The sequence below is a fragment of the Melanerpes formicivorus genome, unplaced genomic scaffold (genome assembly GCF_026170545.1).
Source record: "Melanerpes formicivorus ecotype bairdi unplaced genomic scaffold, bMelFor1.0.p_v2 SCAF_14, whole genome shotgun sequence".
NCBI lineage: Eukaryota > Metazoa > Chordata > Aves > Piciformes > Picidae > Melanerpes > Melanerpes formicivorus.
In genome coordinates this window covers 7,885,245-7,912,748 of record NW_027142366.1, presented here as the reverse complement: position 1 = coordinate 7,912,748, position 27,504 = coordinate 7,885,245, and the positions used below count along the sequence as shown (strand labels likewise).

The following is a 27,504-nucleotide window of genomic DNA, read 5'->3' as shown; positions in this document are numbered from 1 at the left end:
CACAGCGCGGGCGGTGAGGGGCGGCCCCGCTGCCCGCCTACCCCCGGCAGGGCGGCTGCGCCGTGGCAGCGATATCGCTCTGCTCGGTCGGGGCGGCGGGGCTGGCTGCGCTACCCCGGTAGGTGGCTTCGCGGTGCTGGGGCCCGACACCGGTGGGGGGATGGGCTCGTGAAAGCTGTCGCCAGGCTGCTCGCGGGGCGAAGGACGGAATGGGCGCTTTTAGTTACAGAAAATGGTGATCGGCTTCGGCGCTTAGAGCCTGCAAAAGGCCCTCGGCCAAGCCGTGAGCTGCTGTGGGGACCTAAAAATAACCTGATATTTTTATATTGGGCAACAGTCCTGCACTTACGCCTGGAGATAATAGTTTCATATATGTATGTTTCCAGGAGGGTGCAATTAATTGCAGGGCACGCCCAGTTTAAAAGCCCCGAAATCCTGTGTGCAAGCGCGGAGGAGAAGCGCTGGCGTGTGCGGAGGGGACGGCGGCTCGCGAGCCCCCGTGGCGCTCGGGCAGCGAAAGGCTGGCTGACCTGCGGTGGTCTTTAGGACTGTTGGTATTTGGGTAATTTCTCAAATGTCTCAGCGTACAGAAAGCATGAGGTTGATTAACAACGTGGAGTACCGAGCAAATGCTTACAAAAAGTCACTGATAATTAAGTGTTGCGTGTTTAAAGCCAGCTGAAATAACTGTTAATGGCAGTGCAAGGACATGTAAAACTATCTCGGAAGTTCCTTTTCTGTCCTTTTACAACCTGGCTGTACACTTTTATACTGCTAACATAATGTTTGTTTGCATATTTGGCATAAGCGTAGACTTGACTCAGAAGAATGGTTTCTGTGCTTTACTGCTTGGACTCTAAAAGCCATTACTGTGTTTGAAGCAGCAATATGTTTCCTTGCAGCAGGTTTTGAGTCTCTGATGCTTTGTAAAATTCTTTGCTGGCTCAAGAGAACTCTCACAGTCACTTCATGAATTTGCATCAATGCTAACACTCTGGCTAATGCAATGCATTATTCCAGCTGTGCTTGCAGGCAAACTGGATTTGGTTTGTGCCACGGTGTTCGCAGTAGTGACACACTGGAAGGGACCTGAAGTAAAGGCTTCTCAGGAGATCTCTACTTGGTAAGACCAGGTTTGTCAAAGGTAGCCAGTGTGATAAAGCATTTCTCGTGTGCTTTGTGTGTGTTTTGTTTTTACCAGAGCTACTACCTTGACTTACTAAGCCTGTTTTCATGCCAGCACATAGTACAGATGAGAAATAGATGTTTGCTTCACAAGGGTTGGTTGTGTGCTTGGAAAGTTCAGCAGTTCTGTAATGTGCTACAGAACATTAATGTGGCACCTGGGTTGTTTGGGACCACGTTACGTAGCTTGGTGCATGTAGTTCACAAAGATGATAATATATTGTAAGGGGCACAGTCTGTATAGTTGCTTAGGTTAAATTTTGAATCTTTATTTCCAAGGAATGTTAATCTGAAAAATTTGGTTCATGGAAAACTGCTTGTTACTGTTTCAGGTATCCTGCTACATGGCTTTAGCCACTGTGGTATTAAACCAAAAGGAGTTCAGTATTGAACCAGGAAGAGTGGGATCATTCTTAGTTTAATGGAGGGACTTCCTCTGTTCTGGGACAGTTCCTGTTCTCCTTGATCTCTGATGAAGTGGTGCAGAGGGTTATTTCTGAACTGAAACAGCCACTAAGAAGTTGCAGATGCTCGAGTTGTCTGTTGTTTTACTGACTAGAGTAGAACATTACTATACTATTATTATTCAGGACGAATTAGGACAGGTTTCAGTGCTGAAGGCAGATGCTCTCAAGGTTCATGCCAAATCAGAAGTGTTTTGTAGCAACGGACAGCCTACAAGAAACATGTTTTACCAGCACTGTGAGGTGTGCGTTTTCACGTGTGTTTACTTGTTCGCTCGGAAAAATAGTGGGTTGGCCTTGCAACTCACCTGCTCCTCCTGCTGGTGTGACTCTCGGATATGAAAGCAAGAGAAAGATAAACAGTTCAGGCATTGGAAAAGCCCCCAAAATAGTAGAGACTTGAGCAGATTTAATAGCTGCCTGGGTTCAGTCTGAATCATATAGTACCAGGTTGATTAAAAAAAAGAATACATTTTCAAAGTAGATAGTATTTGGTAGTTTAAATTACAGGTTGTGGGTGATAATGTGGGCTTGCAGGCTAGGTTCAGTGCAATTTTGTTCTCTTTGCTGCTTAGCCCTAGGGGAAAACCTCTGTAGTGGGTATTAAAGACTAAATGGTGAAAACATAGCATCAGTAGAAGCAGAATTTCTAGATAGTACTGGTTTATGCCATGATGCAGAAGTACAAAATGTAGGCCTTTGGATGAAGCTCAGGCTTTTTTCTAGGGCCTTTGGTCAAAGTATGAGGTTTAGAGCAGTGTTTGTGTAGTTTAAAGTTTGGTTATTGAATTCTGTTTTAAAGAGCATGTTATGTTAGGGTGAATTTTAGTAAGTACACTTCCCAGGGAAACACCACAAGTCTTTCACAAGAAATAACAGTTCCAACAAAAACTGAGAGAGTCTTACAAACACCATTAGCTTTAAATACAAACTGATTTGTGTGACAGTGTTCTATTTACACAGCAAGTCACAGAAACCACGAAAGCTTGCAGTCACTGCTCCATAAACCTGCATTCCTGTTGCTGCTATTTCTTGGGTGAACACAGACTTCATGGATCTGCTGATGTGTATCTGACTGAAGTAGTAGAGAGGAGTGCTGGGCAGTAGCTGTGACTGCTGTTTATGTCGGAGTTGGTCCTGCATCACTTTGCATCTGCTGTTTCTGCTGGCAAGCAGTAGAGGTTAATGTTCTGAAATACTTGTTAGACTTCAGTAAGATGGTTGCAGTGAAAATGGTAGTGGCAGTTGAAGATAGCTTCCTCTTCCAGTTAGGAGCTACTGCCTCTTTCCAGAAGTGACAGCTTTCACATGGCCTTTTCTTAGAAGAGCAGATTGTGTGAATGCTCCAAAGCTGCTTCAGTGGAAAGTCAGATGAGTTGGCTCAGACCTTCTTCAGCAGTGATTTACTGTAGCTGATACTGCCTGATGCAGGTAGAGTTCTGGTGTTACCTGTGTTGCTGGCTGCTCAAGTGGTGGGAATGCTATCTCTGTCAGAAAGGCAGTAACAAATAGCATAATGTTGACGGTGAAAGCTGCCAGCTGGCAGACTCAGCTCTGTGAAAGTCAGTGCTGGTTGTCCTGCTGCCAGTGACTCTGGACTGTGAAATGCAGAAGAGCAGAACTGTTTGCATCTGTGTGGCTGCTAATGTGTGAAAGCCACAACACTCACTTTCTGTAGCCTGGGCCTTTAGGAGGTGATTTCTGTTTGCGTTCTGCTGAATCATGACAGATTCTTTCTGGGTGGAGGCTGTTGGGCATGTTCCCATTGTAGTATGTCCGGGGGTGGAACTTGAGCACCAGGAAGAATGATTCCCCAATTCACCTATGTTTTTGTGTGTAACACGTCTGTTGCAGCAGTTGAGCTGTACAGTGTCTGCTCTGCCTGCAACTGGGATCACTGATTTGGAAATGCTGTGGTAAAACAGGAGACTTGGTGGAGCAGCAGTTTTGATACCTACATGGAAATCCCCATATTGTTTACTCTGACATTGTCAGAAGGCCTCACTGAAATATTTACCTAGAATGTCACCTTCTGAGCTTTCAAGCAGTTCAGCAGATTCTAATAAAACCCCATAATCTGTCTACCTCATGCTGTTTTTACTTTCAATTTACTTACTTTCCTTAGTTTAGTTTGGAGGTAGGACCCAGGAAAATCCAAACTCTATGCACTTTTCTCCTAGGATCTAATAAACTACTAACAAATCGAAATACTCGGTGACAAAATCAAACTTTCTGCTGTCTTTGGCAAAGAACTGTTAACATGGGCAAATATTTTTTCCCCATTAGTTATTATTTTAATAACACCCTGGTTTTGTTTCTTCTCCCACCTAGCTTCATCCCTCCATTGGAATAGTAGCTGGCTGAATCATTGCAGGAGATAAAGCAGCCCACAGACATGGCAGACGAGGACCTTATTTTTCGTATGGAAGGGATTGATAATGCTAGATCGACTACAGTGAATGCTGCAGATTATCTTGATGCTGATAGTGATGATGAAGACAATTATTTTATCTGTCCAATAACTGATGATCTGGTTTCCAACAAGTCTGCCAGTATCAAAGTTGACAATTATTACAGCAACTTAGCAAAAACTGATCAGTACAGTTCAAGCTCTTCTCCTAGAAACTCATTTAGCTTTAAGGTAAGTATTGGCTCCAGCCTTCAATAATGGTTTGGCTTTGCATAGTTGGCATGAGAAATTCTTTAACTGCTTCTGCTGTACTAATGCTTTTCTATGAAAAAATGCATCTCTTTTTTCCAGACCTGCAGTTAATTCCATTAAACCCATAGTCTGACACTGCCATGGAACTGCTTACTGTGCCTTTGAGTTTAGTGGGAGATCTTCATATACTGAGGCGGCAGATTCCAGGCAAACAATTTGCTGCCATTATGATCAAACCATTAAAAATGCAATGCATTGATTGGGAGATGGAAAAGGAAGCTAAACTGGGGCCTGGAAGAAAATATTTTATTAAGCATTTTGCCAAGTGGTGTTAACAATCTGTAATATTTTTGTTTGGACAAACAAAATTATAATGACAGGGGTTATAATTCCTTCCTAGGGAGTTTTTAACTTGTTGATTCTTATGTTTGGGCATGAAGTGTCACACTGGCAGTAGTTCCTGACAGTGTCCTCAAGGAATATCTGACCTTTGAAAACTCAACACCAATCACAGCATTGCAGAGAGGTCGAAGGGGCCATAGTTGGTGCTTCCTTGGCAGTGTGTCCTGTACCGCTTGGCTCCCTTTGCACAGGGAGATGAACCCACAGTCAGTGGAGCCATAGGGACGCAAGTGGCATTCACTCTGTAGGCTAGATACTCCACATTAACACCCTTTGTGGTAAACTGGCATGTCTCTTAGATTTTGTTTAGACTAGGGTTTAATGTGTTTCAGTAACACATTTCCTGTTATAAATATTAACATATTACTTAATAGATCTTCTAAAATCTTGGTTATGCCTAATGCATGCTTTATTCCTGGAATCATAGTAGAGGGTATATTTCAGTCAGCTGACAAGTAACACATTAAAAGTGAAACTGTCTTGTCTGCAGTAAGATTTTTACCACATTAAAAGGGTACATATTGCTAAGGAAGGTTAAGAGTAAAAGCTTAGTACAGACAAGGAGACAGATTTCAGTGTATACTATGCTAAGGAAGAGCTGACAGGGAGCTTAGTCTTCATTTGCATGGACATGTTAGCACATGCCAAATACTTGCCTCTGGGTTTACAGTGTGAGTTCTGTGTGGTGGCCTGAGATAAAACTGATGAAGTCTTAAGAAATTGCAATTATTTCCTCCTTCCTAAGCTATCCTCTTGCTTCTGCAGTGTGTATTTATATCCATTCTTTGGGCTCTATAGTGTCTAGTTTGGCATTTTAACTCCTATCACAAACAAAATGTATTGGGTTGAGATGTGGAGCAAGTAAATCTGTCTGCTGCTCCAGCTGCAGAAATAGCCACATCCAGCACAGACTGAAGCAGACAACCAAGGCAAATAATGTCTGAAACCACCATATCCTGGTCTGATCAGAGTCCACTTCTCAGATCCCAAAGCTAATGGCCAATCATGAAATGCAGAGGCAGAAGAGTAGCTATTAAGTCCCTTCCCTTTCGAACAGGACTCAGCAGTGTTCAATTACGTAGTTAATAGGCAAGACCCTTTTAACTAATCCTTTCCAATAAAAATGTTGCCAACTTACATCAGTAGCTTAATTCTAAGAATGTGAGTGTCTTAACTGGATTTTTTTTTTCTGATTAACAAAGAGAACAGAGACACTTTGTCAATCACTTGTCTTACCACCTGTATTTTCCTACTTTTGTTTCTCATGCATCCTTTAGAATGACACACAGCATCGTTCTAAGCATGGCTCTGTGGTTGACCATAGTCGGGTAGGTTAAAAAGAAAATGTGAACACCCTATTGAACAGATGCATTGAGATTTTGGTGTTTTATTTGTGTGGTGGGTTTTTTCCCCCTTTTATGGCCCTTTTTTATTCCTATATTGTTGTCTGGGAGAACTGCTTCAGTTGCCTCTGCCCATAGACGCCATCAAGTCAAAACTAAGAAAGATACCTGCTAAATGAAATTATACCCATCTTTAGTTCTCTATTAAGTCCATCTTCTGTTTGAAGAGAGAACACAGATTTTTACAAAGCACCTCACAAGATCAAGCAGAAGTAATTACTTAATTCATTACGTAGCATGGACAGAGATCACTTGTTGAAGAGGAACCTGTTTAATAATAATTGACAGAGCAATTCTACTCCTTTCTGTTTCTATTTCATATATATTCAATATGAAAAATTTTGTATGATCTGAGGCAATGTCATCTTGTTATGAAAGGTGTAGGAAATCTTTCTCAGCATGTCTTTTAAACTCACTTATTGTAGTATTATGTTTCTTTTGTGGCTTTACTGTCAGAAAGGGAAGCATTAAAATTATATGCAAGGTATGCAGCTTTACAGCTGAAATAAAAATAAACAGGAACCACTTAAAAGCTCAGTTGCTTCAAAAATCTCCTTAATGTTGTTGCTGACACCAACTTACACTGTATTTTTTTTAAAGTTTTGATATATTTAAATTCTACAGGAAAAAAACAGTATTTTAAAAGTTATGATTCATGCATACTTGCAATTGAGTAAGAGAAGCAGTACCAAAGTCTCAGAGCTCAGTGTTTCTTTGCTGGCAGGGGGATAGTGGGGCCTTTTTTCCTGCTCTTCTTACAGAAGGCCTTTGGCACATAACAGGATCATATCATTAGTTTCTTGAAACAGGACAATGTGAAAAGAAGGGTTATTGAAATGTTAGGAGAAAAGCATCTACACTGGCTGGCATAGAAAGACTGTTTACATTGCAGAAAAATTCCTGTAGTTTTTTTTACTCTTGACTTGGTGGAGATTGAAATAGCTACTTGTCTGGAATCGCTATCATAATCAATTTTTGCAACATGCTGATTTCTTCTTCCTTATGCTGAGCACAGTTTGGGAACTCTGGGGTTTACAGAACTTTTTTCTTCCTCCAAGTTGCTCTCCTGCTAATGGACTTCTTAATGCTTTATCTGCCAGCATATGCTGTTAGGTATGTGAAGTTGAAAACCAAACCAATAAAAAAATGAGTTAATATAATTTAGGTGTGGCTTACCACTGTTTGCAATGTACGTTAAAGATATTTGCAAATTACAACAGGTTTTATATTTGGTACATGCTAGACCAGATTACGTTCTCAGTAACTTTATAGTAGTGCACATTGAACTGAAACCTGACACTTTATATTTCTGAACTGTGTTTCATTACCCATCAAGCTATAAAATGCCAGAATGGTCTTTTCCAGCCTTTGGTCCCTGGTCTTAATACGGCTTTGTTGGGGATGGTTGCAAGTTGCGCATCTTTGTAGACTAGGGATCCTGATGTGCTCTAGAAAATGCCATTGTTAGGAGTTGCTACTGATTGTAAATAACCTGCCAGTTTGTAACTTCTTCAGGAAACCTGGAAGCATGCAATTGAGAAAGCTAAGCACATGCCTGATCCATGGGCAGAATTTCATCTTGAGGACATTGAGATGGAACACGCCACTCGTTACAGGTCTGTTTCTGCTTTTAATGCTAGTGTTAAACAGAATGTGTTGGTCTATGTGAGGGCCATGTTTTATCATGCAGAATATACGTAATTGCATAGCTGAAGTTTCAGTAATGTCCAAAGTGCATGTGTCTTAACTCAGGAATACCTAAATTCTGCACATTATCAAAAAATAAACATTTCTGCAAGCCAGTGTCACATTCTTTCTCCCATCTTAAGAGGATCTGAGTTTCACCATGTAGACAGGAAGCGTGGCTGAAAAGTATTTTCTGGTTGATTTATTAATGCCATAAAGTTAATCTAATAAGGAAACAAATCCAAATAAAGAGGCAGCACACTTAGTTTAAATGGTTTAGAAAAAAAGTAACACTGTGCCTTTCCCAAAATAGCAGTTTCACTGTTGCCTGTCTGTGCAGTATTGCTGCATGTGGCTGGAATTTAGGTCCTTATAAAGCCCAGAATAACTCAGCATGGTGTACATGCTGAAACTGAGTTTGTCCCTTGAACTATCCTCAGTGCTTTAGAACAGGCTTTGCCAAAACCTTTACCCTACTGACACAGGTTTCAGGGTGGAAGGAGTAGGAGTTTAAGAGGCCAGTTAATCGCCATGTAACATCAGTGGTTGGGGAGGCCTCCCTTCCAACAGTGTTGTGCTGTCATGCAATGCTCTTGTTCCCTGGTCAGCCCTGCAGTCCTGAAATAGTTTGCATGTTTAAAAATATGAATAGGTGATAACTGGTTTATGGCTACTAGAATACCCTGTTGAAAAGAAATGTGTCTGATATTCCCATTTCCATCTCTTGTCTGCTGCAAACTGGGGTGATAAAGAATATATAAGGGGATATATGGGGCATATGCATGCATGAATTACTCTGTGCAGATTGGGAAAATCAGGCTGGAAACAGTCATGTGTTGGTGACTCAACCACTGTGGTTCTCAATTTGGCTTTTACTGTGTTGGGAGTTAAGGGGGTGGGGAGAAATGACAGTTGTACTCTTTGTTTTTATTGTAGAGTTGTGCAGAGGCTTGGTGCAGTGTTGGGCAGTTCATGGCCTCATTGCTTTTCACTGCCACAGCTGGTGCTGTGTTGCGCTTGCATCCTCCACAGCTCTGTGACAGATCCCCAGTCAGAACCAGTTTTATGCAAGCTCGGGTTTGGGGGAGAGAACCTGTCTAGAGTGTAGGGCTTGGTAAAGCTCTTCCTGCTTACTGTCTAGGCATCACAGAGGAGATTAAACATCAAAGCAAACAAAGCCTAATTTATAGTGCTGCAGAAGTGTAGCTTCTTTAGTGGAATCTGTTCACTCTCAGTATGATTGTCTTCAGAGAGCTATGCGTATTTTTTCACACTTGAGGTAAAGAGGAGTGGAGTGTGATGGGGAGACAAGAAGTTTCTGTGTTGGCCTGGGGTAGCACTTTTTAGCGGTCCACTGGAGATAAGGGTAGGCACTGGGGTTGGGACGTATTGGATTCCCTCTGCATTTTTCTAAGAGGCACATCTGATTTTGCAGGTACAATGCAGTCACTGGAGACTGGGTTGAAGATGAAGTCCTCATCAAGATGGCATCACAAGTAAGATCACGCTGTCCATCATGTTTATTAGCAGCCAATTTTATCACTTCCTGTTACTGAATAGTGGCAGCAAGATGTTGTACTTATGTAATTTTAACAGTTCAGTGTCATTATTTTCTGTCTCTCTTTTGACTCTGTTCATCCTTTATGCCTGATGTCCTTACAGCTTTTTCTCCTCAGAGTAGAGTAGAATATGGAGTCAGTGTTTTCCCATTAGCAACATGAGACACTTGTTCCGTTCCCATGCATCTCCTTGGCTGGCAGTAGTCCTTCTGTGTTTTGTGCTTCAAAATAATTTCTGCTCTTAGGATGAAAACAGACTGAATCTTTCAGTGTATGAGGGTAGAAGCTACTGTTGCTTCCCAGTTAAATCATGGGCTTGGTAGTGCGTTGGACTCTCATTGCTCTGTTACTGATGTAGTATCTGGTGTCAAGGGAAGTGATGCTCTGGCACATGGTGAATGGAAGCCTAAACACAGAGGCTATGAGGTCTCTAAGCAGTCAAACAGATCTGACTTGGAACTGGAGAGAGATCTTTTAAAACAAGCTATTTAAATTCTGTCTGCCCCATGGGATATTGAGGGGAGGACTTACTCGCCAATGTCTTTTCTTCATTCCTACTTCATACTGCCAGTGGGCTTTCACCTTTCTTTGAGTGACAGGCAGACAGATACTGTAGAGGATGTGTTTGTTTCTGCAGGATGTAAAAGGAGAAGACTTGGTTGTGTCTCTTACTGGTTAGAAATTAAATTTGTGGAAATGGCAGTGCTGGGCTTTTGATTTGTGTGTTTTTTCTTCTCCCTAGCCTTTTGGCCGTGGAGCAATGCGAGAGTGTTTCAGAACGTAAGTATCCACCATCTGTCTTTGTTGACCTCCATGCAGTATGTCCTCTGTGATGACTGGAATTTCACTTAAGTGTGATGGAAATCATATAAAGTAAAGCTCCCCCCCCGCCATTAGCTCCCTGCCGTGCCTTTTTCTAAGGCATAGCAGAGGAGTTTGTTCTTGTTTGTGTCACTTCAGCTGCAGCGCAGGTCTGGATTCAGAAAGCAGGACATTCTCTTAAGGAAAGCACAAGCAAGCATTACACAGGTATCTAGTGAGCTTGCTTTGGAAAGTCAAACTACTGTCTGTACTGGAACTGCAGTGTGATGCATAACATCCAGTCATGCCCAGTTCTAGGAACCTGCAATCAGCAATTCATAAATTTATGCTATTTCCACCATCTCAAGGAGGTAAAATACAAATGTACAGAAGCAGCTACTTTGTTTCTGTGTTCCTACTGTGCTAAAATATGTTTGAATTTGATACGGAGCTGTAGGTGTGTGCAGCCTGGAGGCCAGCTTTGAGGTCTGTGGTTAGGCAGAGAAAAGGGGGAAGAATAGATGGATGGTGCTATCTCAACCCAGAAAGCTCCCTTGGTGAAGAAGGTTATCATCCCAGAGGTTACTTTGGATCACTTGTACCAGAGAAATCCTGTTCTGAGTAAGCCAGAGCTCATAGCAGTTACTCTTTCCAGAAGGGTAAAGTGTGGGAGAAGACGGAGGAGGAATTTTCCTCTCCTTGGAGACTGTTAGTAAATATGGGTGTGGGAATCAGCATCTAGCTATGAATCAGTTGATGCTAGAAAAGTACTCTACCCTTTTCAGGTTCTGGAAATTACTGTTTCCTGAAAAACGTCTATGTGTATGTTTTTAAGGTTGTTTTCCCTAGCTTTCCAGCTGCACAATCCAGAGAAACTGGATTTCATGTCTGGTTTCATTTCTGGAAAGAAAGTTGTGAATGATAGAAACATGGTGTTTTGTACTTCAGCAAAAGGGAGGACGAGTTATCCCTCAGTCCTCCCAGCTGGCGCTTCTTCAGTATCAGTCTGAGCTGGTGGATCTGTTGTTGCAAAGCCAGATACAGCAATTATTGTAGCCTAGCAAGCAACAAATCTTAGCCTGTTGACATTGCTTTTAGCTCTTGTTGTTTACCACATTCCTCTTTACACAATATCTTGTACCTTACACAGTATCTTATGTGCCATAAACAGAAATTTGCTTTTGTAACTTTGCCTTAACCTCTTGTGCTAAGAAAATAAAACTTGTATGTCAGCTTCCTGATGCTGGATTTTCCATAACTCTCAGTGGTGCTCTGATATTTCCCATCTGGATCACTCTCTTCTAGATTTTTGCAACTCTGAAAGTCTTTAATCATGATAGTGACAATATTAGCTGGAGCTGACTCAGTGAAGTTCAGAGAGTATTTGCCTTAGAAGAGCACATGAGCTGGCTTGTGTTATGTAGAGAAATGTATTTCTACAGAGAACTGGAAAAGTTTCAAATCTTAGCAGAAATTCTTACTCCACTTGCTTGTTCCTTCTTTCCAAGGCCTCTGTTATAGTGACTGTCTGCCCGTCCCTGCAGGACAGCAGACAATATGAAGTTGCTTTGCCTTTAGAGCATCCCCTGAACCAAGACCTCTGCAACAAGGCTGTAGGAAAGAGAAAGGAAAGGAAGGATGGGGAGGGTTGAGAATTGGAGTGCTGCTACTAGCGTCTCAAAATGTTCAATTTGGCACAGCACCAAGAAAGGCTCAGAGCCATTGCTTGTTACTGAGCAGAGTATGGGAACTGCTCAGTGGCCAACCCTGTCTTACTCTGAATACTCCTCTTCATATTTCTTCAGGCTGGCTTGGCATTTCTGGGGTCTACTGCTACCACAGCAGAGGGGTCTTACACCTTTCACTGACTTAGTTGAATGAAGTTCTCAAGGGGAAGGATAAGTACTTTCACCCATATTCCATGGAAGTGCATGAGGCTGCTCTAGGAAAGGATCCTGTGTCTGCTTTGGAATTCTTGATAACTCTGAGATTTTCCCATTTGACTTGAATGGTGGCATGCTTTGCAACCACTGCACACCTTCCTAATCCCTTTGTTGCCAGCCAGCAGATACTCTATTGTCAGAGTCCTTCCTCCCCTCCGTCTTGAGGCATCTGTGGATTAAAGATTTGTACATCAACTACAATTGAACTCTCAGGTGCAGTTCTCCTTCTGGGACCATAGCAGGTATTGAGTATTCACTCCTGGGTGTTGAGAAGACGGCAGTCTGCTCTTACAGGAGAGGGTTTTGTCCTCTCAGTTCATGTTTGAAAGGCCACTCCCTGTTAATTTCTGCAGAAAACCACTGTTGACATTAGAACAGGGTGTTCAGGTGGCACCATACTGTGGGCATGAAGGGAGCAGGAGGGAAAGGAAAAGAGAAAAGGAGGAAGTTCAGAGCAGAAGTAGCTGCAGTCAGACCAAACAGGTACCTTAGTGTGTCCCAGCCATTCATTCATAAGGGATGTTGCTTTTCCCCTTGCCACCTGCCTATGCTTCACTCTTCAGCCAGGGTATCTCATAAATGACTGAGGGTAATGCTTAGGGTCTGGCTCTGTCCATGCAGGTAAAGAAATGGGAAAGATTAAATCGAATTCCTGGTTTTCATTCCACCAATGAATGATTTGTCTTTCAGGAAAAAGCTGTCCAACTTCTTGCACACACAGAACTGGAAGGGTGCCTATAACTATGTTGCCAAGCAATACATAGAGACTGTGAGCAGGGATGTCTATTTTGAGGATGTCCGACTTCAGATGGAAGCAAAGCTCTGGGGAGAAGAGTACAACCGGCACAAGCCACCCAAGCAGGTACATTCAGAGTTCTTGCTAAGAAAAAAGGCAGTTGTATTCTTCTATTAGATTATTTTTCAAGTTAATTTAGAGGCAATCACTTGCTCACATTCTGTTAAATTTAATTGCTTGGATAGATTCTTCTGCCCTACTGTGTTTTCCATTAAATTATAGCTGGTTTTAAATTAAGTAAATGCAAAATTACTTTCTCTTTGCCAAATTAGGTGCTCTGTGTTTGTGAATGTCTGACTGTTCTCAGCTGTTCACTGCAGCCAAAATACAGTGATGTTTGTATTGCTCTGTTTGATATTTGCCCAGCTGCCTTTGAGATAATCAGAGATGTCACAGAATTTATTGCCAGCAGCCATCTCAGCAAGCACTTAACTGCTTAGTGCTTCAGGAAGGTAGATGCTTAGGTCTTGTAAACCTATCTAACCACCTAACTAGCACTGGGTTTTAAGAGCTAGATAACTGAACAACTTTACAAAGCTATTCAAATACAGACTTGTGAGGAGCAGGCAAGAATTTTCTTAAAAATGAAGATACTGTGGCTTTGTTTTCTTTGGGTGTCTCAGTGGCAATACTGGCACATTGCATTAAGTGCAGAGTGTTAAGGTGTGTGAAACTTCTTGGTGGAGGGAACATGAGACTAGGCTCAAGGTATCCAAGACATTCCCATCATCTGTACTGGAGATCTACATAAACACATTGGATTCAGGAAGAGGTGGTTCTCCTACTTTGCTGGTTGTATTTCTGGGTCTGGGGTCATTCTAAACATTCTGTACAGCCAACATAGCTTTGTGCTTTTCCATGCTGTTAAGTTGGATAGCTGCTGGCCAATATTGGCCATCACGTCCTGGTCAAAAGCACTTCCAGCAGCAATCAGCTTGTTAAAAGACAGGAAACTAAAGTGAAGGGATGAAAGACTGCAACTGTTAGGCACTCACAGCCAGTAGCTCTTCTTTTTTATGTCTATGATATGTATCATGCATACATGACTTGAAATGGGCAGAAGGGGCAGCTTGTAGGAAGGATACTGTACATGCACTGTGGTATCTGTGGTATCTTAGTTCCTGCTCTTGGCTGTACTACAGACTGTGTGTGATGTGACAAAATGCTTGAGTTAATATGACTTAGTGTGGAGGCCTTAACAATTTAATAACCAGAATGAGCTTTTATATATGTCGACTCTGTGCCTTGCCTCCCCTGTGAGGCTTGGTTAATAACTACCTGCCTCATAATAGCAAGGTAGTGCACAGATAGGAATCTGGAGACCTAGAAATTTTAAATGCAGGGATTTGTTGCAGAAGGGAGCAGTTTTGAAGTGACTGCTTTTAATTTATGGAGTTCTTCCAGTAACCTAAGCAGCACATGACTCTTCCCCGCCCCCTTGTTAAACAGAGAGATCTCTGCAATTGTTCAGCTTCTTTCACTGGGCAAGTTTTCACAGCTGGAGGATTCACACACTTTGATCTGAAGACCATGTTCTGTTAGTCATTGTTTATTTTCTTTCCCTCCCCAGGTGGATATAGTACAGACCTGTATTATTGAAATGAAGGACAGACCTGGAAAGCCTCTCTTCCATCTGGAACACTACATTGAGGGCAAATACATCAAATACAACTCCAATTCTGGATTTGTGCGAGACGACAACATTCGTCTCACTCCGCAAGTGAGCTTTTATTTAATGCTTTCCATAGTCAGCTGCAGGGAATTTCTTGGCTCTATCCAGAGGTCTTGCATTGCTGCCAGGAAGGGAAACTGCAGGCTTCCCAGTATAATACCAAATTAATTTCTCTTTTGGTAGTGTGTCTGCATCTTGTTTTGAACCTGCTTGTTCAAGTGCTGAGAGCTTCTTTATTGCATTTCAGTGTCTGTTGCTTTTAGTTGAGTTGAGCATGGTTAATGCTCTTTGACTCTGATTGTACTTGCAGGCAACAACATATTTCAAACTTGCTTTAAATTAAGGCAGGAAGGGAGACCTCTCACCTACTATGTACTAAATAGTGTACCCAACTCATTATTAAACATAGTCTATTTGCATATAAAAAACTATTATTTTTTTTCAGCTACAACCTCTGAGTAAGTGACGGTTGTGTATAGAAAGACAAATAGAGGTTTCAAGTGATTCTTGGATCTGGTAAAAGAACTTTACTGGTGAAAAGTGCCAAGTGATCAGCATAGCAATGGAGTGTTTTACTGGGGCTTGAGGGTTTTGTTCTCCTCATTGTTACTTCTTCCCCCCCAACTCTTTTCTTATGGCATTTGTCATGATGCTTAGTGTAACCAGAGGGTTTATATTCTGGGCTGTCTTTTGTACTGTGCTTTCACATGTTGGAAACAAAATGTTCTGTGAGGTTTGCTGGAGTTAAAATGTTTGTCTATCACCACCAGTCACCTCCTTTAGGCCTGGCAGTGCTTTTTGGAGGACTTCCCAGAAGATTTGTATGTCTCAGCTTCATGCCAAAAAGAGATGGGGTTTATACTTGGGGTTTTAAATGCTGCATTTAGTACAGAAGTGTGCATTTAGTCACCATATAAATGACTGTAGAGCCAGATCAGCCATTTGAGGGGCCTCCCAGGGGGCATAGTAGGGGAAGGGGAATTTTTGGGGGTTACTCACTTTTTAACTTTTTTTATTTTTCTCAAGTATGGCAGAATTTTGCCTCTTGGCAGAAGGAAGCAATGTCCTGGTGCTGCAGAGCTTGGAGATCCACAGGCATAGCCAGGGTGTTTATCCAGGAGTTACTCTGCACTTAGAGTCAGAGCCCCTTGTTCCCTTGCCATTTATGTTGCTTGCCAAGCAGCTCCCCGCTTCTGAAGGTGAAGACTATGATGGAGATCAGAATCTCTGGTACAGGAAGGAAGAATAAAGCAATCTCCTCTCCCCTGCATGTTCCCACTGCTGCTTTTCACCCTTGCTCTTCTCTGAATGGGGACAGATTTGAGAAGCAATCTACTACATGCTTTTAGTCTCTCACAGCTTACATCATGATGTTTATACCAGTTATATTTGACACTAGGCTTATCAGATTTCTACAAGAGGTGACTATGTTGCTGGTTTGAGTAGATCAAGGGAGAGTTTTCTCAGACATTCTCTATGGTTCTTTGCAGGCCTTTAGTCACTTTACCTTTGAGCGCTCAGGACACCAGCTCATTATTGTTGATATCCAAGGAGTTGGAGACCTCTACACAGACCCTCAGATCCATACGGAGAATGGTACAGATTTTGGAGATGGCAACCTAGGTAAAATCAGTGGTTCTCTTTCATGTGGTCATGTATGCTTTTCTCTTTCCAGCTGCCTGCTGAGTAGCTGCCACTAGAGGTCTGAATGAGCAGGCATGTTTCTGAGGGCTGTGCAGACAGCTGGGGAAGGGGCTGAACAGGACAGCTGTCACCCAAGGGCAGATTTAAAAGGAGAGCTGATCTTCTGGCCTACTCTTAAACTGAACAAGTAATGAACTTAGGTAGCTTCCTACAATGTGGTAGCAATAATCATGGCCATTAGTTTCTTTGCTGCGTTGCAGGAGTGGATACAGCTGAATGTTGGAGATGAGCCTTGCATATTTCTTAAGCCCCAAGCATTCTTACATGAAATTTTGTAAGACACAGCAAGTTTTTTGAGCAGGATCAAATTTAGGTATGTTTCTCAATAACACAGAGTAATTTATTGTTATATGTGCAACAAAGTTGGTGAGGGGCTTGGAACACAAGCCCTGTGAGTAGAGGCTGAGGGAGCTGGGGTTGCTTAGCCTGGAGAAGAGGAGGCTCAGGGGTGACCTTATTGCTGTCTATAACTACCTGAAAGGGAGTTGTAGACAGGCAGAGGTTGGTCTCTTCTCCCAGGCAGCCAGTACCAGAACAAGAGGACACAGTCTCAGGCTGTGCCAGGGGAGGTTCAGGTTGGAGGTCAGGAGGAAGTTTTACACAGAGAGAGTGATTGCCCATTGGAATGGGCTGCCTGAGGAGGTGGTGGGGTCACCATCACTGGAGGTGTTCAGGAGGAGACTTGATAGGGTGCTTGGTTGCATGGTTTAGTTGGTTGATAGGTTGGACACAATGATCTTGAAGGTCTCTTCCAACCTGGTTTATTCTATTCTATATGTAACAAGCACTTAGAAGTATTAAAATAAAGTGGAAGGAAGTTGAGCTATGTGTGCTACAAAGCACTTTCTCCTTTTTCTTCTGACTTTTTAGAAAATGCTTCAGGACTTCTCCCTTTCAACAACTAAACTGTATTAGAAACTTCTACTAAACCCTTTCTTCACTCTTTTTTTAAATGCCATAGGTGTTCGAGGTATGGCCTTGTTCTTTCATTCTCATTTCTGCAACAAGATTTGCAAAAGCATGGGGCTTGCACCATTTGATCTTTCATCCAAAGAGAGAGAAGCCTTGGATTATAATAAAAAATTGCTTGTAAGTGCTTGATTAAGTAAGTTTAACTAAGTGGTACACCTGATTTGTTCTAACATTAAAAGCCCTGTAAATAAAACTGAAATATGCTATTTTTATGTCAAACCTTTATCACTGATGTTGCAGTTTAAAATACAGCAATTTAAAGCTGACATACCCATACTTGTCTTTGAATTAATGCTGTAGCTGTAATTAATAGGGAACTTTGTAACATATATTTAGGACCAGGTATAGCTTTAAATGCTGAAATCATTAGTAAGTTTTATATCTCACAAACCTAATTTGGGGAGAAGAATAAAACTGCTTGTCTTCAACTGATATTAGTGGGAATGTGACTTGATGAAATGTTTTGAATGAAATACAGTTCTAAAGAGAACTCTCTCTGACTACAACAATGGCAGGACTTGATAGTTTGTTGGAGTGTAAAATGTTCACAGTAAATACTCATACATGCACATTTATACTTCTGTTGCAGAGGACTGTAAATATTCATGCTGGCTTATGTATCATGCTTAGAATAGAGAGAACCATTATTCATGAGACTTTCTTGTTAATTTGTCAAGGAATCTGCTCAAACAATTCTCCGTGGCACAGAGGAAAAATGTGGCAGCAGCCGGGTGAGAACAGTGTCTGGTAGTCGACCTCCTCTGCTCTTCCGTTTGTCTGAGAACTCTGGAGATGAAAGCATGAGTGATGTAGCATTTGACTCTTTACCCTGCTCTCCTTCCTCAGCAACCCCTCACAGCCAGAAGATGGACATGCTTAGTGAGTGAGCCTCATACATAACTTCCTTGGGGGTTCCTGAACATTTGACAGTGACTTGTTTTATTTTGTTAGTTTTAAACACAGCAGCATGTTGTATTTAGTCCAGGATACTGGTCTCCAGCATTCCTCTTTGAGCAGAAATGAAACTAAAAGTACTTTTATGTAGATAATTAATGCAGAGATGCTTCTATGATGAAATGGAGGTGAAGTGATGCTATCTAGAGCTTTCTGCTGAAGCATGTTATCCTTACAATAAGAAGCAAATCTTTTTCTTCCTAGATTGGCCTGTGTTCAATGAAGTAGATAATTTGGTTCACAAAGACTACGATCAGCTTGATAACCAAAGGGTAAGTGTCTTTCCAGCAGAAAATGAGATTGTAATTCCTTAATGAATGTCTTTAAAGGACTGCCTGAAGGCTTTGTTCAGCAAAAGCACATAAAGGTGCTCTGCCTTCTTTCATTGTTGCAGGTCACGTTACCTGCAGGCATTTGCCGTTTCTAATAAAGGAAAAATATCCTATTTTAAAACAGTGGAGTTTTTGGTTTGGTTTTTTTGTTCTCCAGAAACTTATTTGCATCTGGTGTATTTTAGCAGATGAATCTAAGTCTGGATCTTTTCCTCTGCTTGCGTCTTTGGCTCTCATGCCAACTGTGGTGGTATGAAAGCTAAACAGAACCATTATTGATTAGGTTCCTGCAAATACCAGTACTGTGAGATGTTAGACAACCTTACCTGGGGAGTCTGCAATAGGTTTGCAATGGGAATTTTCCATCTACTACTGAAGACTTAAAACCTGTATTAAGTAGACTCCTGGTTTGATAACATGTGTGAGTCCTTGATATTTGCCTTTTTTTATGTATCTAAGAGACCATAAACATGGACAGGACCTTCTGGGTCATTATGTCCTGTTCTGCCTCTCAGAGGCAGCACAACATAAAATCATTTCCATCCAGTATATCTATCTAACATACCTCATGGATGCAGCAGAAATTTTTTTCTGTGGGAAATGTCAAGCTGAGATCCTTGCAGAGGGTAGTGCTAATGCTGTGTTTTCTTCTGCAGGATTTTGAAAATGGTGGAGACAGTGGGTATCCCAGTGAAAAGAGAAGTGAGCTAGAAGATGGGGGTCATAGAGAGAAGGTAAGAATCTCACTCTGGGTTGAAGAGAGTTTATACTCAAATTGTTTCCATGGAATAGTCTTAATTTTTTATCATCCTTAATCTAGGCTTTGTAAACAGAGGAAACAGTTGGAAGGAAATTCTTGCATGTTGCAGAATTGCTTCTTCACCTTGGGCATGTTAATGATGCTGTTATGGGGAAAAGACTTTGTGATGCAGAGCTTGTTTTCAAACACTGCATTTGATTGCTTTTTAAGTGCTGCATTTGAGAAATGGAGCCAGTTTCTTGTCGTACATAATCCCTAAGTACCATCTACTTCAAGACTCTTCCCTTCTCTACTTCTCTTACCTTCCCTACTTTCTATGACTTTACATGGCTTGAGATATTACAGAACTTGGTGTGCTCACTGTTAATAGTATGCAACTTCAGAATTCCTTTGGGTTAGTTGATTAAAATACAAACTTTAAAGTAAATGCTTTTTGACCTGACAATCTTAGATACCTAATGAGAAGAAAGGAAGGAGAATGCTACTTCAAAAGATACCGTTACTTTTATCACCTTTGAAGTGGCAAAGTATTTGCCATGGGACATCCAGTTTACAGGATTAAAGCCTGGAGGTGCCATATTCTTTACCATTTCAGTATGTTTGGTTTTGGTATTGGCAATATCACTGAGAGAAAAGGATCCAGTGGAAGCTTATTTGGTCATTGTCACTGTTAATTTTGATGGATAGAAATAGTCCAGAGGGATAACTGGCACAAATCAGTTATTGCAAATTAAATGATGCAAATCTTTACGCTAATGCAGGACCACTCAAACAACAACCGAAGACATGAATCTGATGAGGACAGTTTGGGAAGCTCTGCAAGGGTAAATAAAGCAGAAATGTTCATAGACAATAAGTTTGCAACTCAGCTTGTCCATTTTTCCACTCATCTAACTTCACACCACTGAATCACTTTTGCATCCTTTTCGCTACAGAGTATATTTATTAATACCAACTTACCTTTCCATGCTGTTGCCTTTTTTGTTTTGTCTTTATTTTCCAGTTAAGGAAGTAGTGACAAATTGTCCCCTCTGAAGCCCCCTCCCTGGAGATGTTTAAGACCAGGCTGGATGAGGCTCTGGCCAGCCTGATCTAGTGTGAGGTGTCCCTGCCCGTGGCAGGGGGGTTGGAACTAGATGATCCTTGTGATCCCTTCCAACCCTGACAGATACTATGATACTAAGTACCAATGATGTATCTGCCTATCATCTGCATTGGTACTCTTCATTTTTCTGGAGCTGTGGAATGCAAGCAGCATTTAAAATGTTTTGAACTTAAAATTCTGACTATAAAAATAGGATTTTAATTTTTCCTATGTGCATGGATAATGTCAGTGCTTGCAGTGTGACTTCAGGGACCTTTTTTTCTGATTCAGAACTTAATGCTTTGCTTTGCTGCTGTCATTTATGGAAGACATTTTCTGTTGAGACTAGAAATTATCTGTTTCTTGAATGAAGAATAACAGCTATTTTTTTAGCTGCTAACATGACTTCTGAAATCTGTGTCTTAAGTTGCAGTATTTACTAATAAGTAATAATAGAAGCTTTGATTTCTGGATGGCAATCCATATGAATAGTAGGGAAATTCTAATTTTGGATACAAATCATAGTATATTCTCTATTTCAGATCAGTGTGGAGAAATGGAATCTCTACAACTCGTCCAGAGTCCACATCCACAGGCCATCCTGTGTTGCCCAAGAAATTCAGAGGCTCAATGCTCTTGAGCTTGAAAAGAAAATTGGAAAGTCAGTCCTTGGGAAGGTAGGATGGTTCTAATAATCCTATGCTTTCCAACAAGAAAGAAACATCTTACATTTACCTAGAGGTATTGCCCTGCATGAGTTATTTGTGGAGGTGAAAATAAATAACATGTTTATAGCTTTCTGTTGCATAACTGTAATTTGCAAGGGACTTCTAAGCTCAGGAATTTACGACTTCCATGCTTTTGGACATCTGGCCTCTTTAAGGAAGGACTTTGCTCTTGGCTTATCTGCCTTTCCAGAGGGATCACACAGAGAAGTGGGGTAGATATGGTATGCTTGACCCACATACCTTGCAAATAGAAAAGGTTGGACTTCTGAAAAATGGTATCATGGACCAACTCCTTTTAATCCAGACTATCCCAGATAATGCAGTTATGGGTTAAATTTGGGCTTTTGGTATGGCCTTAAGTCTGCATTCAAAACATACAGTATAGATCTTCCTGAATATCCTGAGAGCCTCAGATGTTCTCACACCTTTCACTTGGAGAAGAAACTTGCCTTTTCCTTGGGGAGAGGAGAAGAAAAATAATCCCATTATGTGTGTGGAAAAAAGACTTCAGTGGTATGAGGATTTTGCCCTGGATAACTTTTTTTATTTACTGTGCTTCAGGTTAGCTCCTTAGCTCCTTTCCTGTGAGGGTTCTTGCTGTATGTTGAAGTCTGTGCCCCGTGGTTACTGTCTTTTGCCCTGCTGGCTGGAGTGTTAGGTAGCTGCAGGCTGGGTGTCTTTGATTTTCTGGCCTAAAGGTCTGCAAGGCTCCAGATATGCCAGGACATGTCCCTAAGACTTGGTCTCTGATGTGGCAGGTTGATGGGGGATACTGCTTAGGGCACACTGATGCGGGAAGTCTTTGTGGCAGCTACTGTCTGGCTGAATTAGGTCTATCATCTCTAGTAGTCAACTTTACAAAGGCATCCTCGTTGTGTGTAGCTATCAATTTTTGCCTGTTTAATATGGTCAGGCACAAATCAAGCTCCAAGTCTGTGAGTTATCAAGCTAGTCTTTTGCTCAGTCAGAGGTACACAATTAACTTTTTAAGTACTCACCTCAGAGAGGTATTTTTGTGCCTAAGTATGGGCACAGGGCTTTTGAAGAAGCAGATCTATATTTAGCACTTGTCTCTTTCCTGTACAATTCTGTTCTAGGTTCATTTGGCCTTGGTTCGCTATCATGAAGCTGGGCGTTTCTGTGAGAAAGACAAGGAATGGGATCAGCAGTCAGCCCTGTTTCACCTGGAGCATGCTGCAGACTGTGGGGAGCTGGAAGCCATTGTTGGGTTAGGACTCATGTACTCTCAGCTGCCACATCACATTCTTTCTGAGGTCACTCTGGAGGTAAACAAAGCTCAAAGAAAGTGTCAAAATGTGTCATTGTGATCCATTGAAAAATAACATAAGAGCAGGAAATGGAGACAAAACAATAACCATAGTGAGGTGTTCTGTTCCTCTGTCTTCAGAGAAAACACAGAACTTCATACTTAGGAACTTAGACAAAGCAGCAAAAAATTGCTGCTGATTTCTGGTTTACCAGCAAATTGTTGCATACCTTTGCGAAGCTTTTTAAGTGATCTTTACTTTCAGCTTCTTAATTTATCGTGACTGGGCCTGCTCCACAGACTACTAAATACTTGGAACCATTATTGACTTGAAGAAACTGCATTTTGGTTTAGAGTAAGGGATGTTTTTAATTAGAAAAAAATACATTGTAAGGTTTTGTTTGTTTTACTAGGACACAAAGGAGAACAGAAACAAAGGATTTGACTACTTACTGAGAGCAGCAGAAGCTGGAGACCGATCTTCCATGATTCTGGTAGCAAGAGCATATGATACAGGTGTAAATCTTGGTTCAGACAGGTACTGTGTGTGACTGAGTAACTTGGTATTTCAGTGGGAGGGACAGGGAGGGATAGGAGCAGTACTGTGACTGAAACTAAGTTGTGGTTTGCCAGTATGGATGAGTGGACAAATAGTCTTTCCCTTAAGTACCAAATATAATGGGTGATGGTATTGATATTTTTTCTGCTTTTGTGTTGTAGCATGTAATTGTTACGGGAATGAGTTTTCTGGTTTGCACAACAGTGAAACTTTGAGCAGTGGTGAAATTGAAAATAATGTTAAACTTCTTGTTGAAATGGACTGAACATGCTCAATGTGTTCATTTTAAAGTGAGTCATGAAACAAGACTCAGATTACTTCTAAATCTGTTATCTTCACAAATAGATAAATGCCAGACTGAAACCACACAACTAGTAAGGAAGCTCAGGCTCTGGAGTTGAAGACACTTCAGTCTGATGCTTTCTCCTCTGTAATTACTGCATAAAGTGAGCCCCACCTCATTTTATACAGTGACCTGATGCTTCTGTGTACAGTGAGCCTCCATGGGAACATTTGCTTTCTTGGAGAGCATCAAGGCTCTGAGAAGCTAGTGCAAAGTTGAATTCTGACTTTCCAATGCTAAGTACACTTGTTTCCTAAGGTAACCATTCTCAAAATTGGCTTTTGGCTTCAGAGTACAGGACTGGAAGGAGGCGCTGCACTGGTACAATGCTGCACTGAACATGACTGACTGTGATGAGGGAGGTGAATATGATGGCACTCAGGATGAGCCCCGGTATCTGCTCCTGGCCAGGGAAGCAGAGATGTTAATGACAGGAGGGTTCCAGCTGAACAAGGATCCACAGAGATCAGGTGAGGCCTCATTTTGTTTCTCTAATCAGTAATCTTGCTTTTCCTTCCCCCATGTACCCCAAAATACATTCTGTGCTTCAGCTGTTACAAAACATACAGAGGGTTAGCACCTTCAGATTTGTGGTTGAAGCTGTAATGATGCAGGGTGAAAGAAGGCTGTAAACAGCCGAATGAGATCTTGCTAATGACAGGCGTAGTCAGTGCTAGCAGATCCAATCCTGTGTCACACCGAGTCACTAGCAACCTTCACTCCCTGTGGGGCCACTGAAATGCAGGTCTCTGCTGGCTTTTTGAGTTACACTCATGACTCCTAGATTACATAACTAAGACAGTGTTGCATAGGGCCCAGATGTCAGGCATCTTAGAGTCCTCTTGGAGGATCCTACTGGCTGGGCATGTCTCCAGTCCTCCCAAATAAACTGAAGAGCTATTAGCAGCCAGTTTTGTGACTTCCAACTCAAAGAGGAAGAGCCAAATCCCTATCCGATGCAACTCTGACACGATTAGAATTCTATTCTAAATATACCCTGTACTTTGACCTCAGTTTCTCTTTTTCGTACTTTAATTGCTTCAGGATACAGAGATGTGGTTTTCTTTAGCCTGTCACCATAACTGACGGTATTTCCTTCTCTAGGTGAGCTCTACACAGAAGCAGCAGAAGCAGCAATGGAAGCCATGAAAGGCAGACTGGCAAATCAGTACTACCAAAAAGCAGAAGAGGCTTGGGCAATGATGGAAGAATGACACTGCAATAAGCAGTTCTTGTATATATATATTTTTTTTATAGACTTGCTGCATTTGCAGCTAAAAAGTTATATTTTTATGTGGTGTTATCAAGGTCTTTTTGTATTTCTATTTTCTAATATGTTTTGAGGGGAGAATTCCAAATCGCATCTACCCTGTGCAGGGTACCACATCGTACTTCTGGTGTTTTAAAGCTGTAATACAGACACACTTGACCTTTTGTGGGTTTCTTTTTTAACTGTTAGAACTGAGGGGCATAGCTTTTTGATGAAAAGAGAAGCTGAGGTTTGTTTAGGTTTCACATGTTCTGGGTTTTTTTTATGCAGCAAATGATCTGTGTTTACAATTCTCTTCTCCCCACATACAGAAAAATATTTTTGCAAGTTCTCAGCATTTCTTCATCGTTTTTGGTGTATCTCACCAAATTTGCATGTGAATGTACACTTTCAGTTTAAGCACGCATTTACTTGTGAAGTAATCCCATTGTGTTCTGGTGGTGCTGTTGGGGCCTTCTCTTACTCTTCTCAAAACAGATTCCAGATAATAAGATAGAATCCTTATTATCTGAGGAAGATCAGGGAAGATCTTCAGATTGGCAGTGAGGATATTCAGGGTGGAATATGTTTCATTCATTACCAGCATGGCATAATTTACCATCAGAAACTCACTGATGCATCTGATGAGTTGAGGCATCCAGCTACCTCTCTCATTTTCACGGTTTGCACCATATAAGAACTTTATTATATGAAATTCTACTGATCTTGCCTGATATTTGTGTGATAATGTGCAGTAGCAAGACCTGTGATATATGGGTAATTTGAATTTATATTTTACAGGACATCTCAATTCTCAGTGAAACTAGTTCATCTCACTTACAAATGAGAATATACTTTCCACCATTTCCAGAGGGATGTTTGAAAAGGTTAGAGGGTGCTGCTTCACCTATTTCTGTTATAGCAAATAAGTGATCTAGTTTAAATAGCTTTTAAAATAGTGTTTTATCTGCAAGTGGTTTCAAACACCAGTTAGAGAAAATTGATGGTTAAAAAGAGAAAACAGGGTGTTGTTCCCCAAACACTTGAATTTCTGTGTCCTGTTTGCATAGTCCTAACCAGTAATGGGAGGACAAATACCATGGTGGTGGTTGAATTATCATTGCATGGACATAAGTTTCTTCTAAAGCCAGTAGTTATTCCAAAGCTGCAGTGCCAACTATTTGGATAGTACAGAAGCTGTACTGTGGTTGTGGTTAATGGTCATTTTGCAGGAGGTGAAGGTAGAAGGTTTTTGCCTTCTTGGCTTTGCAGTCTGCTGAGGATGTAAATCAATATGAACAACGAGCAGCCCCTGTGAAGTGCTGAATGATCTATAGTACTCACCAGCCTCACTTCAGCTAAGCTTTTAAAAGCATGCTTAAAACTAATCAGGCTGTTAGATGATGCTGTTGATTTCATTGAGACTTCTTGCATGTGCAGCCAAGTATATTAATGTCTGTAAAATGTTGTTTGAGAAACAACAATCAGTTCTGTTTTCTCGGTGCAAGTGCCTGTCACTGGGCTCGAAAGTTGTGCTCTCCACTTGCTCATTCTGGCAAGTGCATCTTGAATTGTTGTTTAAACAATATCCTAGCATGATGTCAGTAACAACTGCCACTGTCTGAAAGAAGCGATTTCCTGGTGATTAAGGAAGTCAGATGGAAGATTTGAGTCCCTCCTAAAAGAGAAGGAAAAGCTATCTTTGGATGTCCTACTTATGGGTGGTTGCTATAACCACCAGGCAGTTGTGGCCTTGAAACACATGGCTGCATCTTCATGCTGTAAAATGCAGTGGGAAATTAGTGCCCATAGCCTCTTTGCTTTGTTTTTTGTTTTGAGAGTGAAGGTGAAGCTCCTCTCCTATTAATGAAGGAATGTCTGATTTCTAGATCTGTGTTGGTTTAGGTAGATGTTAAGCTAAGTACTAAAATAACCAAGGTTTTGGACCTAGTATGCTGAGACAGAATCTGTATGTAGGATTGCAAGTCAGATGGATGTTTTAAGTGCCTATCCAAACTTCTGCTTTAGGTGCCTAAAGCCTCTTCTGGATATGGCCTTCTGGCTTTTTTCAGTTCATAGCATTAAAATATCTCAATGGAAGGTGAATATGGCATTCACCACTGAGGACAGCTGAAGAGCGTTTTGTGCAGTGTAGGCACTATAACAAACTCAGTCAAAAGGATTTGGTTTCCTCATAAGGTGTTGATGCCAAGTCTTTGAGATTTTCCTTGAAGGAAGCATGTGTAACACCACCACCAGCCATTCAGGGAGGTGAGGAGATGGGGTGTGCCCATCCAAAATGTGTATGTAAGGGATGTATTGACATTGGTATATTTTATCTGCTGAATTCAGTAGTTGCTAAAGTTGCTGCCAGTTCTCTGCAGATGTGGTATGCAAGTGTGCATGCAGCCTAGTGGGGACAATTCTGATTAATTCTTTGTCTGCAAATACTGATTTTTTTAGTTTTTTTAGTGGTAGAGACTACTTTCTGTCCTAAGGTGATACCCTGTTACTCAGCTCTACAATAACTAGAACTGTCAATAATCTCAGAACGGAAATGGTTTACAGAAACATGCACATTCTTTTGAGGAGGCTTTTTGTCAAGACTTTTTGAATGATACTGCTACATGCTGTATATATTTTTTTTTAATCTATTCACAATGAATAAATAAAAATCTATTTTTAAAAAATGTGCAAATAAATCTGAGGCTCAACCTGCCAGAACTTAACCTGGGTTTGGTGTTTCCGGATGTCAGTGGCAATACTCCATCACTTGGTCCTTTCATTCACTTTGGTTTCATTCTGGCTGTCAATAAAGTTGTTCTTCATGTCACTTTTCTCAATAGTCATTGCATGTGGGGGGTTGGTTTGTTTGTGGTTGGTTGGTTTGTTGTTTTATTAATTTCCCAAAGTTCAATCCTGTTATTGCAGGGTTACAGAAATCCCCTGTGATGACTTCATTATTCTGTACCTAATTTC

The 27,504-nt window shown here is 41.3% G+C and overlaps 1 protein-coding gene across 5 annotated transcripts; it reads left to right on the top strand.

Annotated features, from left to right (window-relative positions):
- Nucleotides 1-66: 66 nt before the first annotated feature.
- On the top strand, nt 67-27,358 carry EEF2K (eukaryotic elongation factor 2 kinase). Of its 5 annotated transcripts, XM_068146794.1 has the most exons (21): nt 104-118; nt 387-562; nt 1,021-1,123; nt 3,981-4,290; nt 5,991-6,041; nt 7,632-7,732; nt 9,238-9,298; nt 10,104-10,141; nt 12,796-12,967; nt 14,472-14,621; nt 16,064-16,196; nt 17,239-17,366; nt 17,927-18,128; nt 18,408-18,475; nt 19,192-19,269; nt 20,057-20,119; nt 20,922-21,056; nt 22,205-22,393; nt 22,788-22,912; nt 23,568-23,746; nt 24,381-27,358. In XM_068146794.1, exons 4-21 carry the CDS (start codon nt 4,045-4,047, stop codon nt 24,488-24,490), a joined length of 2,229 nt encoding a protein of 742 aa, XP_068002895.1. In that variant the 5' UTR covers nt 104-118; nt 387-562; nt 1,021-1,123; nt 3,981-4,044; the 3' UTR covers nt 24,491-27,358. The 5 variants fall into 5 exon arrangements, with proteins under 5 accessions (XP_068002893.1, XP_068002896.1, XP_068002897.1 ...); XM_068146792.1 differs by lacking the exon at nt 387-562 and having other exon boundaries at nt 67-118; XM_068146793.1 differs by having other exon boundaries at nt 387-1,123.
- The last annotated feature ends 146 nt before the right edge of the window (nt 27,359-27,504 follow it).

Coding starts and splice junctions, on each gene's coding strand:
- EEF2K (XM_068146792.1), top strand. CDS start 4,045: ATGGCAGACGAGGACCTTATTTTTCGTATGGAAGGGATTGATAATGCT. Junction 12,968..14,471: donor GGCACAAGCCACCCAAGCAG/GTACATTCAGAG, acceptor TTCCCTCCCCAG/GTGGATATAGTACAGACCTG. Junction 22,913..23,567: donor GTAAATCTTGGTTCAGACAG/GTACTGTGTGTG, acceptor TTTTGGCTTCAG/AGTACAGGACTGGAAGGAGG.